Source organism: Euleptes europaea, chromosome 3 (genome assembly GCF_029931775.1).
Source record: "Euleptes europaea isolate rEulEur1 chromosome 3, rEulEur1.hap1, whole genome shotgun sequence".
NCBI lineage: Eukaryota > Metazoa > Chordata > Lepidosauria > Squamata > Sphaerodactylidae > Euleptes > Euleptes europaea.
In genome coordinates this window covers 34,372,440-34,385,732 of record NC_079314.1, presented here as the reverse complement: position 1 = coordinate 34,385,732, position 13,293 = coordinate 34,372,440, and the positions used below count along the sequence as shown (strand labels likewise).

The following is a 13,293-nucleotide window of genomic DNA, read 5'->3' as shown; positions in this document are numbered from 1 at the left end:
AAAACCCCGTGGTCCTGAGGTTGCCATGAGTCGGTTGCAACTTGACAGCACACAATTATTATTATTATTATCCTGGACTAAAAAGAGAACATTCCAGGCTGGATACCATCCAGGAAAACTTACCATGCCAGAGGTTCATCGCTAGTGCCGAACCAGGGCCAGTGTTCAGTTCTAGCCATTGCTGGTAATGGAGCCATTTTTAAAAAGTCACTGCAGATCCATATAAATGAACTAGTGCAGAAGAACGAAAATGCCCATTTTGACCGGATCGAATACACTCCCTAGCCCACATTGTTTCAGCATGTCCACAAAATAATACTGCATGAAATAAATATATCATTCCCTGGATACAACAGCTAAAGACGCTTTCTGAGAAGCCGATACTGCGTTATCTGTTGTCAAATAGATCTGTCAATTGCGTGAGAGATGTGGCAACTTTTCTCTTTATAGTGTCAAGGAAAAAATAAATTTCATTTCCCCTTTTTAAAGTGTGAAGTGGTTGATGGATAGCCAGTGGCTGTTAAATCTAGGGAAAGGAAAGGTGGGGGGTGTTCTCTTTTCCTTTGTAAGCTGGTGCACCCACACAAAATGCTTTCTTCTGACTACTGAGCACCCATCCCTAGATGCATGCACTCCTTTTTCTTCCCACAAGGGTTCTAGGGTACCACAGAAGTCTTAACTGAAGCCCACTCTTGTTGCTAAAATTGGTGGGCTACTGTTGTAGATACTTACAGACACAGGAAGCTGCGTATTGCGATTTAGGATCTCTATAACTCAGTAATGCTTGCTTTGACTGGCAGAAGCTTCCCAGAGTCTCAGGCAGGGAAAGACCTCTCCTCAGACCGCCTACCTGAGATCCTTGCAGGGATGGAAGAAAGCATCTTCCACATGCTTCCCGGGGAAGCTACCGGTTTTCTACCACCCACCTGGTGAGATTTTCTTTTTAACATCTTTTCTTTCAGTCTTGTTGAGGAGCATTTGCTCTGTCAGCAAGCAGCTGAAACTGGTGCTGGAAAACAGACAAGAGACTTTCCGTTTCTAGGTGGATGGCTCAGTCTTGGCCGAGCCACCCTCAGGCCGTAACATGGGAATGTCATTTTCCTCTGTGTTTGGGGCAATTTCCACCTCCCTGCTTGCAACCCAACCACTTTTCCTTGCCTGAAGCTGATAGAGGCTAAATCTGAGAGGCGGAGAAGCCCCTCGTGGGCAGGCAAGCACAAGGGCAACAGTTGAACTTGCCTATTTTCACCATCCATGTGTTTGCTTCTGCTAGAACCCCAACCCTGCAAAAATTGAAATGGTTAAGCTCATCTTTGCGCCTAGATTTTCCATCCCTCCCGATATCCTTAGGACCAGATATTGGACGGGTGGTGGTAAACAAGAACGAACTCCAAACTAAAACCACCCCAAAAGTAAACACATGTCCCTCACTCTGTTGCAGACTCAGCCAATGCCACCCGGTCCCCTTTCATCATAAACTCTTATTATTATTGCCTGTTCATACTTGGTGGTGACATGTTCCATCCCCCCACCTTTTCACAGTTCGTTAACTTGTTTAAAGTATGTACACCCTAATTTTCCAAACTAAATCATTCAAAGTAACTTACAGTCAGTTCAAATATGCAATACACAATAAAATCACCAGAGGGGAAAAAAACGGACTTAAATGACAGCTAGTAAATTTAGAAGAGCTGTAAATAATTACAGAGCAATCAGAATAGTACAGGCAACAGTTAACTTGCAGTATAGCAATCAAAACTGATCAGAACCAAAATAACTAAACCAAAGCAGAGTAAAATTTTTAAAAGTCTCCATATGCTATCCTAACGCCAGAGGGGAAGGAGTCGGTAAGTCCAATGCTCCACAAATCTGGTACTGCGAAGGTCTTAAGAAGATCACGGCCTGCCTTGGCAGTACCTCAAGAAGAGCCTCTGAAGATGGTCTTGGTGGAGAGGTGGGCTCATAGAAGGAGGCCGAGATAGCAATCAGCCTCTGCCGAGATAGCAATCAGCCAACATCTCGGGCTGCAGCTTCCATTACAGAGGAAGTTGAGTGGTTCTAGCCCATCCTCAAAGAAGGCTGTTGCCTCCTTCCAGCAAAGCTCAAGACAAAACACTCTAGAGAAGAGCAAATCATTGCAGAGAGAGAGAGAGAGAGAGAGAGAGAGAGAGAGAGAGAGAGAGAGAGAGAGAGAGAGAGAGTGGGGGAGGTCAGCTGCCCTCGGCTTTCAGTGCCACTTCACCTTCTCTCTAGGTCCTTAATTTCGATTGATCTGCTTACAGATTTCCCTCTCAAGAGGAAGTAATTACCATGAGAACAACAGGCACGCCAGAGTGCTGTTCAGCTTGTCGAGGGGTGACCTCACCACTGAAAAAGACACTTGATGTAGGTGTTTCTTCGAATCCTGCAGACAAAGATAGAAGACCAAGAGAGGGCTGGGAGTTAATCTGTTCAAACATTTGGCCTCAAAATAAGACACCCATTTCCTTACATTGAGGGCAGCCAAGCCATGGGAAGATCCATTGTGCTCGCAACGTGATGCTTGGCTGGCCTTGTTGTCTGGCTGGGCATAGATAATGGTTTTTCGGAGACCAAATGATAGTATGGAAGACCTATTGCTGGCTGGTGCTCAGTCATTTGTCGTTTTCTGACTCACTGTAGCTTCTGGTTAAACAGGCTTTGTAGTTTCCTGAATCACTAAAAGAAACCAAAACCTTGTGTTTGGTCAGAGTCATAAAGCTGCCTTCTGTTGAGTCAGACCCTTGATCTTTCTTGGTCAGTCTGAGTGGCCATGGATCTCCAAGGTTTCAGATTGAGCTGTTTCACTGTTACCCGACCCACCCTGACCTGGATGGCCCAGGCTAGCCCGATCTCATCAGATCTCAGAAGCTCAGCAGGGTTAGCCCTGGTTAGTACTTGGATGGGAGACCACCAAGGAATACCAGTGTCGCTGTGCAGAGGTAGGCAATGACAAACGTCTTCTGAATGTCTCTTGTTTTGTAAGCCCCATGGGGTTGCCATAAGTCAGCTGTGACTTGACAGCAAAAAACAAGCAAGCAAAAAATTACCTGACCTGGATAGGCCAGGCTAGCTTGATCACGTCAGATCTCAGAAGCTAAGCAGGGCCGGCCTTGGCTAGCACTTGGATGGGAGACCACCAAGGAAGTCCAGGGGTGCTAGACAGAAGTATGTATGAGTGTAAATTACCACCAAGTCGCAGCAGACTTGCGGTGACCCCGTAGGGTTTTCAAGGCAAGAGACAAGCAGAGGTGGTTTGCCATTGTCTGCCTCTGTGTAGTGACCCTGGACTTCCTTGGTGGTCTCCCATCCAAGTACTAACCAAGGTCAACCCTGCTTAGCTTCCAAGCTAGGATGAGATCGGGCTTGCCTAGGGTGTCCAGGTCAGGGCCAACTCAGAAATAGGCAATGGCAAACCATCTCTGTTGGCCTTTCGCCTTGAAAACCCTATAGGGTTGCTGTAAGTTTCCACAACCACTACTTGAGCCTCTTCACTGGAAATTGAACTGCTGATTGAACCAATGAGCCATGCCCCCACTTTCTGGCCAGAAAAAAATGATCATGCCCACAGCAGGCTGCAGTGCCTTTTGCAAAAGCCTAAAGGAAAACTGTTGTCTGAATCTAGCCCTGAACACATATGAACACATGAAGCTGCCTTATACTGAATCAGACCCTTGGCCATCAAAGTCAGTATTGTCTACTCATACTGGCAATGGCTCTCCAGGGTCTCAGGCGGAGGTCTTTTACATCGCCTACTTGCCTAGTCCCTTTAACTGGAGATGCTGAGGATTGAATCTGGGACCTTCTGCACGCCAAGCAGATGCTCTACCACTGAGCCACAGCCAGTCCCCTGTAGTTCTTGTCAGTTGTAATGGATGAGGGGTCTGGAGACCAAGTCCTATGAGGAAAGGTTGAAGGAGCTGGGTATGTTTAGCCTGAAGAGGAGAAGACAGAGGGGATATGATAACCATCTTCAAGTACTTAAAGGGCTGTCATTTACAGGATGGTGCCAAGTTGTTTTCTGTTGCTCCAAAAGGTCGCACCAGAACCAACAGGTTGGAATTTAATCAAAAGAGTTTCCATCTAGACATTAGGAAGAATTTTCTAACACTTAGAGCAGTTCCTCAGTGGAACAGGCTTCCTCAAGAGGGGGTAAGCTCTCCTTCCTTGGAGGTTTTTAAGAAGAGGCTAGATGGGCATCTGTCAGCAATGCTGATTCTATGACCTTAGACCATGAGAGGGAGGGCATCTTGGCCATCTTCTGGGCATGGAGTGTGGGTCACTGGGTGTGTGTGTGTGGGGGGGGGGTAATTTGGAATTTCTTGCATTGTGCTGGAGGTTGGACTAGATTACCCTGGTGGTCCCTTCCACTCAATGATTCTATGAGCCCGTTGTTTTTATATTTTGGGGATGGTTGTGCCTGCCACTTTACCTTCTCTGGTGGAAGCCACCTCTCGCTAGATGATCTGCCTTCTTAGCTCAGGCAAACACAGGAAGAAAAAATCAAGTCCCCTGCCCCTTCTAATACAGCCTCTTTCCCCTCAGGTGGTTCATAGTCCTGGGCTGTTGCTTTCCTGCTTTCCCCCCAATCCACTTGCAAAGTCGGCTGCTGGAAACCAGGAACAAAAAGGGAGCATTTGTCCTCTGGGATGCCAGAAGCAGAAGGCATTTCTCTGTAAGAGAAGCCAAGATTTCCACCTGTGCTCCTTCCGTCAGCATGCAGCAGACTTTCCAAAGTTCCCACTGTGAGCCAGAAAGGACCCAGATTTTCAGGGCTGATTTATTTCCCTTCCTGCTTGGCTAGCTCTCTTCTGACATTGTTCTGTTTGGATACGGCTGTTGACATTGAGCTGGAATTGTATTTGAAACACAGCTCAGGATTTGTAGGTTAATCAGGAGCCCTCAGAAAACTTGAGCTTGGAACTGCCTTAGAGACTCCTATTTTGGAAGGGGCTTGTTTGTTTTATGTATTTTTATATTCCCATCTAGCTGTTTTCCCCCAGGGGGACCCGAAACAGCTGACAACATTGTTTTCCCCTCCCCTGCCTTATCCTCATGACAACAGCAGACATGAACACACATGAAGCTGCCTTATACCTAATCAGACCGTCTGTCCATCAAGGTCAGCCTTGTCTGCTCAAGCTGGCAGCAGCACTCCAGGGTCTCAGGCCGAAGTCTTTCACGTCACCTGCTGCCTGGTCCTTTTAACTGGAGATGCTCAGGATTGAACCGGGGACCTTCTGCATGCCAAGCAGATGCTCCATTGCTGAGCCACAGCCCCTTCCCAGCCCTGTGAGGCTGAGAAAGTGATGGACCCATAGTCACCCAGTGAGCTTCCATGGCAGAGCAGGTATTCAAACCTGGCTCTTCCAGGTCTTGGCCTGATGCCCTAACCACTATGCCGTGTGTAGCTCCTTAGCCAGCAAGCTCTCTGATCTGCATTTACTGTTGGTTGGTTCTTCCTGTCTCTTTAGCTGTTTATACAGCATGCCTTGGGTCGCTGCTGTCATCATTACTATATTTAGAAACCCAACCAGCAAGAAGGAAAATAGGAAACCCCTTCCTTCGTCCCCTCCCCTTTCATTTCCATTGTGTGTGAAGTACTGTAAAGCGTCTCAACCACCCACCCACCCCCAGAAACTTTCAAAGGAGGCTGGTCTGAGCATGGGAGGCGATCTCCAACATGGTGGTCGCAAAGATCATGGTGTCTTGGGCACACGGCATGTGGCACACAGCATGCTGACTATAATCTCAGCGAGAGGAGAGGCAGACAAGCTGCCTGGTTGCCGTGGCTGTTGCTGTGCCTGCCCTGCCCAGAGGGGGCTGAGACCAGAAGCCTGACTGGGGCAACCCAAAATGTTGGTAAAGACTTGTCTTCAGGGAAGGGAGAACCCCCAACTGTGACACACATCCAAAATATAGTTTTGGGTGAGTTGCCTTGTTGGTCTTCAGTAGAAGAACTGGATTCGAGTCCAGTAGCACCTTAGAGACCAACCAGAACCAAAAGTATCCCCTGCTTGCCCATCCACTGCACAGGGGGCCTTTACCTTTTAAGAAGAACAAGAACATGCCGTCAAGTCGCAACCCGCTCATGGTGACCCCATTCATGGGGTGTTCCAGGCGAGAGAGGAGCAGAGGTGGCTTGTCGTGGCCTTCTGAAACCCCAAAGGCTAGGTGGGAGGCACAGAATTCTGGAACCCTCCTTATAGAGACGTCTTCAGTGTCAAGAGGGGCTGGCTGCTGGGTTTTCTCCAGTCCGTGGAGTTTTCTGTTCTTGGAAAGGACTTGGCCAAGGCAAACCGAGGGCAGGCCTCCTCCTATCGATAACACACTTTGAGCATTTGAGCTAGATTGTTTCAGCCACGGTGAGATGGTATTTTTTATTGGTTGGTTTGAATATTTAAGCCATTTATGTACCAGTTGTCCAACAAATGTTCCAAGTACCTTACAGTGCATGACCACTAATAAACGTTGTGATGCCGAGGTAATTAAAAACAAGAGAATTTCATCCCAGGACAGGTATTTTCCATTTACCCCCTAGAGTTGCCAACTCTGGGTAAGGGAATTCCTGGAGATTGGAAGGGTGGAGCCTGGGGTGGACGGGATTTGGGGAGGAGAGGGACCTCAGCTGGATACAATGCCATAGAGTCCACCATCCAAAGCAGCCGTTTTCTCCAGGAGGACTGCCTTCTGTCATTTGGAGATCAGTTGCAATTCCGTAACACATCCAGGCCCCACCTGTAAACTGGCAACCCTATCGGAAACTCATGCGGGACAAAATTATATGTTGGTTGGGGTTGTTTCAGATTGCCTGGTGTATGGTTGGGCAAGTGGTAAGTCCTAGGAGGGGGGATGCCTTTGGGTTTGGGATGTTGGGGAGCTGAAGCAACCTGAAGCAGAGGTGAAGGAATGGGCCTGTCTGACTGCAGGGTGTGGCCAGGCACTGGTCTTCAGCCTGCCTCTTGACCTAGAAGCCCTGCCCCAAAGACCTAATGTGTGGGAATGGACTGTAGATGTGGGGAGGAGGGGGTTGTGCACACACCCTTTTGCTTTGCGAGTTCCAAGGCCGAGCCTGGCCTCAAGAAGAGGTGCTGGGGCAGATTTAAGCCCTTCTCCCGGCTCAGGTTGGCTTCCCCTCGGGGTCTGACTGGTGGTCACTGGGGCAGCTTTGGAAAGAAACCTTTGTGGCTCCTGAACCACTCTCAGCAAACAAGCCCTGGTTTCTTCTCCTGCCCAACCCTGCGTAGAACCGGGAAGGTGTGAGCTAGGGTTGCCAGGTCCCTCTTTGCTACCGGTGGGAGGTTTTTGGGGTGGAGCCTAAGGAGGGTGGAGTTTAGGGAGGGAAGGGACTCAATGTCATAGAGACCAATGGCCAAAGTGGCCATTTTCTCCAGGTGAACTGATCTCTAGCTGGAGATCAGTTGTGATAGCGGGAGATCTCCAGCTAGTACCAGGAGGTTGGCAACCCTAGCATGAGCACAAACTGGGCTAGGCAGGCGGCAGGATTTCAGGAACTCTCCAGCCTCAGCAGCCTCCCTGTGAGCAATGACAGAGCCAGCGATTAATTAATCATGCCCTGTGGGGAGAAAGCATCGGTGTAAGGAGTAATTAAAATGAAGCATCGGTGCTACTTGTAGCGAACTGTGATTTATGGGCTTGACAAAGGGCTCCTTTGTGCCCCCCTTGGTTCTTCACCCTCTCCCCCACTCCTATCATTTCCACTTTTCCTCCTGCAGGCCCAGTGGGAAGGCTTAACCGGGCGCATTGTCTTCAACAAAACCAGCGGGCTGCGGACGGATTTCGACTTGGACATTGTCAGCCTCAAAGAAGACGGTCTGGAAAAGGTCAGTCGGCCAGGCTCCTTGTTGGCTCTGTCCTCCTCTGAGAGCTGGCGTGGTGTAGTGGTTAAGAGCGGTGGGTTCTGATCTGGAGAGCCGGGTTTGATTCCCCACTCCTCCACATGAGCAGTGGAGGCTAATCTGGTGAACCGGGTTGGTTTCCCCACGCCTCCACATGGAGCCAGCTGGGTGACCTTGGGCAAGTTACAGCTCTGTTAGAGCTCTCTCAGCCCCACCTACCTCACAGGGTGTCTGTTGTGGGGAGGGGAAGGGAAGGTGATTGTAAGCTGGTTTGATTCTTCCTTAAGTGGTAGAGAAAGTCAGCATATAAAAACCAACTCTTCTTCTCCTCCTCCTCCTCCTCCTCCTCCTCCTCCTCCTCCTCCTCCTCCCCCCCTCTTTCCAAGCAGCTAGGTTTGGGGTCCAAGGAGTGTCCTGCCATCCAGCATTGGACTGGAACCTTTTAGCAATCATTGCAGCATTCTTTGGACCCAAGAAGGGTAGGGTGGATCAAGTGGTGGACTTTGCTCTGGGAGGACTCGCTGTGCCTCAGCCTGGCTCTTATGGAGCTGTTGTGAAACTAGTGGGGTGGGCTCAATGTGCACGGAAGGACCTCGAGAGATCTGCTTATGTACATATGTGCTGTCAATTTGCAACCTCCTTATGGAGGTCCCATCAAGGGGCTTTCAAGGCAAGTTAGAAGCGTAGGTGGTTTGCCATTCCTTTCCTCTGCAGAGCCTTCCTTGGTGGTCTCCCATTTGAGTACTGGAGGTCTGCTTAGGCCTTGCCAAAGAAATAGAAAGGCATGAAATAGTTGGGCTGGATAAGGTGAGTAGCAGCCTGAATAGCTCTGAACTATCCTGGACTCATCAGCCACGGTTAGTACTTGGATGGGAGACCACCAAAGAAGGCTAGGGTTGCGAGGCAGAGGAAAGCAATGGCAAACCACCTCTGCTCATCTGTTGCCTTCAAAACCCCATGGTCCTTAGGTCACCGTGAGTTGGTTATGACTTGACGGCACTTATTTATTAAATTTGGATCAGATGAAGGTCTGTCTAGTCCAGCATCCTGTTTCCAACAGAGGTCAGTGCCCGCACTCCTGAAGGCTCACAGGTGGGTTTGTAAACAGCAGTCGGCCCCTTCCCCCTTATCTGCCCTTCTGAGGTATACTGCCTCTGATTGTGGAGGTTTTCTTTTACTACTGTGGCTAATATCTGTTGATTATCCTGTATTAATGTCCCTGATTCTCTTTTAAAGCCATCACAACCTTATGCATTATGGGAAGCACATATCAGAAATATATCCCATCCTGAACCTTCTGCCAATCAGCTTTCATTGGGTGACTCTGAAATGTAATGTTACAAGAGAGGGCAAAAAGCATCCTTTTACCAGACCTTTGGAAGGTGACAAATGTTCATATTTCTTCCGCCACGCCCCGTTACTCAAAACAGTTGTTAGACATGGTTATTTAAGGTCAATGTGGAGCATAAACATTCATTGTTTTCCACAAAAGCTTCCTGATAGATCGCTGTGGACTCTGCAGTTAATTCCTGTCAGTTCTAGCAAGTTCTGCCCACAGAGGCGTCTCTCTCTCTCTCTCTTTTTCCTCACAAATGTGTGTTCAAGCTCCTTGTCAGCTCAAGAGAGGCTTTACAGTATCCGTGTCAAATCTCTGTGGACATTAAATTCCTGTCACTGGATAATCTGAATTAATGGCGTGCCCAAACAGGGAGCGAATCCCAATATGTACTTTTGCATTACATTTAATAGCTTACATTTGCCCAGGTTTAGCGGTGGGCTTCTGATCTCCCTTGCCTCCCGCAAGTTTGAGGATTACAGCAGTCTTAAGCATGTGTAATTGCAAATCCTGTGTTATCCATCTAGCGTGACTGCATTGGTGGTGGGATAGGGGGACGGTAATGGGGGGTGTCTTTTTAAATTGATACAATGCCCCATGCAGGGAGTTTTCTCCCTTTCCCCAAGTCCTCTCTGCAGGGCTGCTGTGAGACCCCCAGTTTCTTGTTCCTTGCCATCATGGCCGCGTATAACATTTGAGCACATAAATAATCACAGGATAGAAGAGAAAGCTTGGGGTGGAGGTGGCGAGAGGAGCTGGGTTTTGTGTCAACAGTCTGGCTTCTCAGTAAACTCTCTAAAGGTAAAGGTAAAGGTCCCCTGTGCAAGCACTGGGTCATTCCTGACCCATGGGGTGACGTCACATCCCGACGTTTCCAAGGCAGACTTTGTTTGCGGGGTGGTTTGCCAGTGCCTTCCCCAGTCATCTTCCCTTTACCCCCAGCAAACTGGGTACTCATTCACCGACCTCGGAAGGATGGAAGGCTGAGTCGACCTTGAGCCGGCTACCTGAAACCAACTTCCGTTGGGATCGAACTCAGGTCTTCCCAATCCTGTTAAAACTCGATTCTTCGATCTCCCCTGAGATCAGCCTGGGTCAAATTGTCCTCATCTCCATGCATAAGCCAAAGCGTGGGACAGGGGAGCAGGGAGGGGGTTGATGATTTTCGCACAGTAAGCACTACAGCCAATTACAAGGCAGTGTTTCAAGGGGTGGGGACTTAAATGCTTCCTGATTTTTGTCTTCTACCCAGAGTTCTTTCTGAGCACACATTTGTCACATAAAAATGGGTTTCAAAATGGTGTGTGGGTTTGTCCTCACCCCCAGCCCCATTCCTTTTAAAGGGCTCCATTTTGTGAAATGGTTTTTTAATACGGCGCTTGGGCTTCCCCCGGTGGAGAGGGGAACTGGACATTTCCCTCACAGTAAGCACTACAGCCAATTACAAAGCTGCATTTTCAAGGGGCGGGGACTCAAACGCTTCCGGATTTGAGCTGGTGGTTTTGCTGGTGCGTAGCATTTTTAGGATTCGCAACGGAAAAGTGTGGGTCGAGCCAGCATCAAACCCCAGTTAAAACTCCCAAGCATAAAAGACCCAACACAGCTATCCTCTGAAAACTTTTCCAGATGTGCATCCGAGCAGTGTGATCAACCTGGCACCTTTGGCTTATTGCTTGCAGTGGTGCGCCATTCAGCCACATAATGACTTGGTAGTTGTTGTCCCCCATTTTATATTCAGGGCACCGAGGGGGGGGGAAGGAGAGAGAGAGAGAGAGAGAGAGAGAGAGAGAGAGAGAGAGAGAGAGAGAGAGAGAGAGAGAGAGAGAGAGAGAGAGAGAGAATGTACACTGCATCCACAATGGGAAGAGACAGAGGAGGCCCTTTCTCACAAAGTTCACTAGAACTAAGGGCTCCGAATTAGGGGTCTGTCCCTCCTGCAGACCAGCTCACACTCAGTTCCCTCCCCACTTTAACCTCTCTGTTGATGATGAAGAAGAAGAGTTGGTTTTTATATGCCGATTTTCTCTATCACTTATGGAAGCATCAAACCAGCTTACAATCCCCTTGCTTTCCCCACAACAGACACCCTGTGAGGTAGGTGGGGCTGAGAGAGCTGTAAGAGAGCTGTAGCTTGCCCAAGGTTACCCAGCTGGCTTCATGTGTAGGCGTGGGGAAACAAATCCAATTCAGCTGATTAGCCTCTGCTGCTCATGTGAGGGAGTGGGGAATCCGGTTCTCCAGATCAGAGTCCACCGCTCCAAACCACCGCTCTTAACCACTATGGCTCTATGAAAACATGGAGACAGTAGAACCACATGAATGTTGTATTTAACTGAAGTGACTGTTGCCTAAAATGTAGCCTTGCTCTTTCCAATCCTGCCAGAATTCCCATTCTTCCCTGCGACTTTCCACCTCACTATTCTTTAGCATGGTGGGTTCCGTTGCAGGCATCAGGTGAATGTTTCCCTTTCTCTCCATCACAGGTGGGAATGTGGAGCCCCTCCGATGGACTGAATATCACTGAAACCACCCGAAGGCAGGGCCCCAACGTTACCGATTCCCTGACGAACAGATCTTTGATTGTAACTACAGTCCTGGTAAGCAGCTTCAGGATTCTACTGGGCTTGACCTATTTTGCCTCTCCGGTGTTTGGCACCTCGATGTACTCCTTGCTTATGAGTAGGGTGGGGGGGGAGGCACTCTGGGGTAGCCCGATCTCGTCAGCTCTCAGATGCTCAGCATGGTCTGTACTTGGAGGGGAGACCTCCAAGGGCAGCTCTGGAGAGGAAGGCAATGGCAAACCACTAAATCCCACTTGCCTTGAAAGTCTATTGCTGGGGTCACCATAACACATGAACACATGAAGCTGCCTTATACTGAATCAGACCCTTGGTCCATCAAAGTCAGTATTGTCTACTCAGACCAGCAGCGGCTCTCCAGGGTCTCAGGCAGCGGTCTTTCCCATCACCTACTTGCCTAGTCCCTTTAACTGGAGATGCCAGGGATTGAACCTGGGACCTTCTGCATGCCAAGCAGATGCTCTACCTCTGAGCCACAGCCCCTCCCATTGGTTGGTTGCAACTTGACAGCACTTATGTACATTTGAGTGGGATAGTTTACACTTCCAGCACCTAAACTTCTGACGTTGTCTGACAGGAAGCAAAAATGGAGCTTTGGCTATGCTTGCATGCCTTGCGTGAAATTAGGGATATTTATCATGAGTGGAAAAATGTTGAATTTTCTGTATATAGCAGGGGAAACTACCTCTATGAGGGGAACATGGGGCAGAGGGCGGCTGTTGTATGGTGGGATAGATTGGGCTATCCAGGTTCAGATCTCTGCTGAGCCCTGGGTTTTATTGGGTTACCTGGGACCTTCATGGTCTTTTATGCATGGCTGTTTCACTTGCAGTCACTCCAACAATGACTTTGGGTGTTCGTTTTGATTATGCAAACCATTTCTGACCTCGGAGATCACCTCTCTCTTCCCTCTGCATTTCCCCATGTTTTGCCTTCCTTTCCAAATTTGAGAGAAAACGGGTCCCTCAAAACTCGGACCAAAGAAGAAGAGGAGGAAGAAAAAGAGTTGGTTTTTATGTGCCGACTTTCTCTACCACTTAAGGGAGACTCAAACTGGCTTCTAATCACCTTCCCTTCCCCACAACAGACACCCTGTGAAGTAGGTGGGGCTGAGAGAGCTCGAAGAGAGCTGTGACTAGCTCAAGGTCATCCAGCTGGCTTCATGTGTAGGAGTGGGGAAACCAACGCGGTTCACCAGATTAGAGTCTACCATTCATGTGAAGAAGTGGGGAATCAAACCTGGTTCTCCAGATTAAAGTACACCACTCCAAACCACCACTCTTAACCACTACACCATGCTGGCTCTCTGCAAGGAAACACAGGGGGAGAGTCGGAAACGGCATGCATAATCCAAACAAAGACCTGAAGTCATTAGAAGGGTGATGGTGAGTGAAACAGCCATGCATAAAAGACCAAGGTCTTCTCTCTCAGCCTCGTCTCTACCTCAGAAGATTGTTAGGAAAATGGGTGGAGGATGCTAGGGTTTTGCATGGGAACTAGA

The 13,293-nt window shown here is 48.8% G+C and overlaps 1 protein-coding gene across 3 annotated transcripts in view; it reads left to right on the top strand.

Annotated features, from left to right (window-relative positions):
* GRIK3 (glutamate ionotropic receptor kainate type subunit 3) overlaps positions 1-13,293 on the top strand; it is a 235,871-nt gene that overhangs the window by 167,810 nt on the left and 54,768 nt on the right. For all 3 annotated transcript variants that reach the window (XM_056845961.1, XM_056845962.1, XM_056845960.1), the window contains exons 8-9: positions 7,755-7,862; positions 11,697-11,810. In XM_056845961.1, the coding sequence (XP_056701939.1) occupies positions 7,755-7,862; positions 11,697-11,810 (222 nt within the window). The remainder of the gene's footprint in view (positions 1-7,754; positions 7,863-11,696; positions 11,811-13,293) is intronic.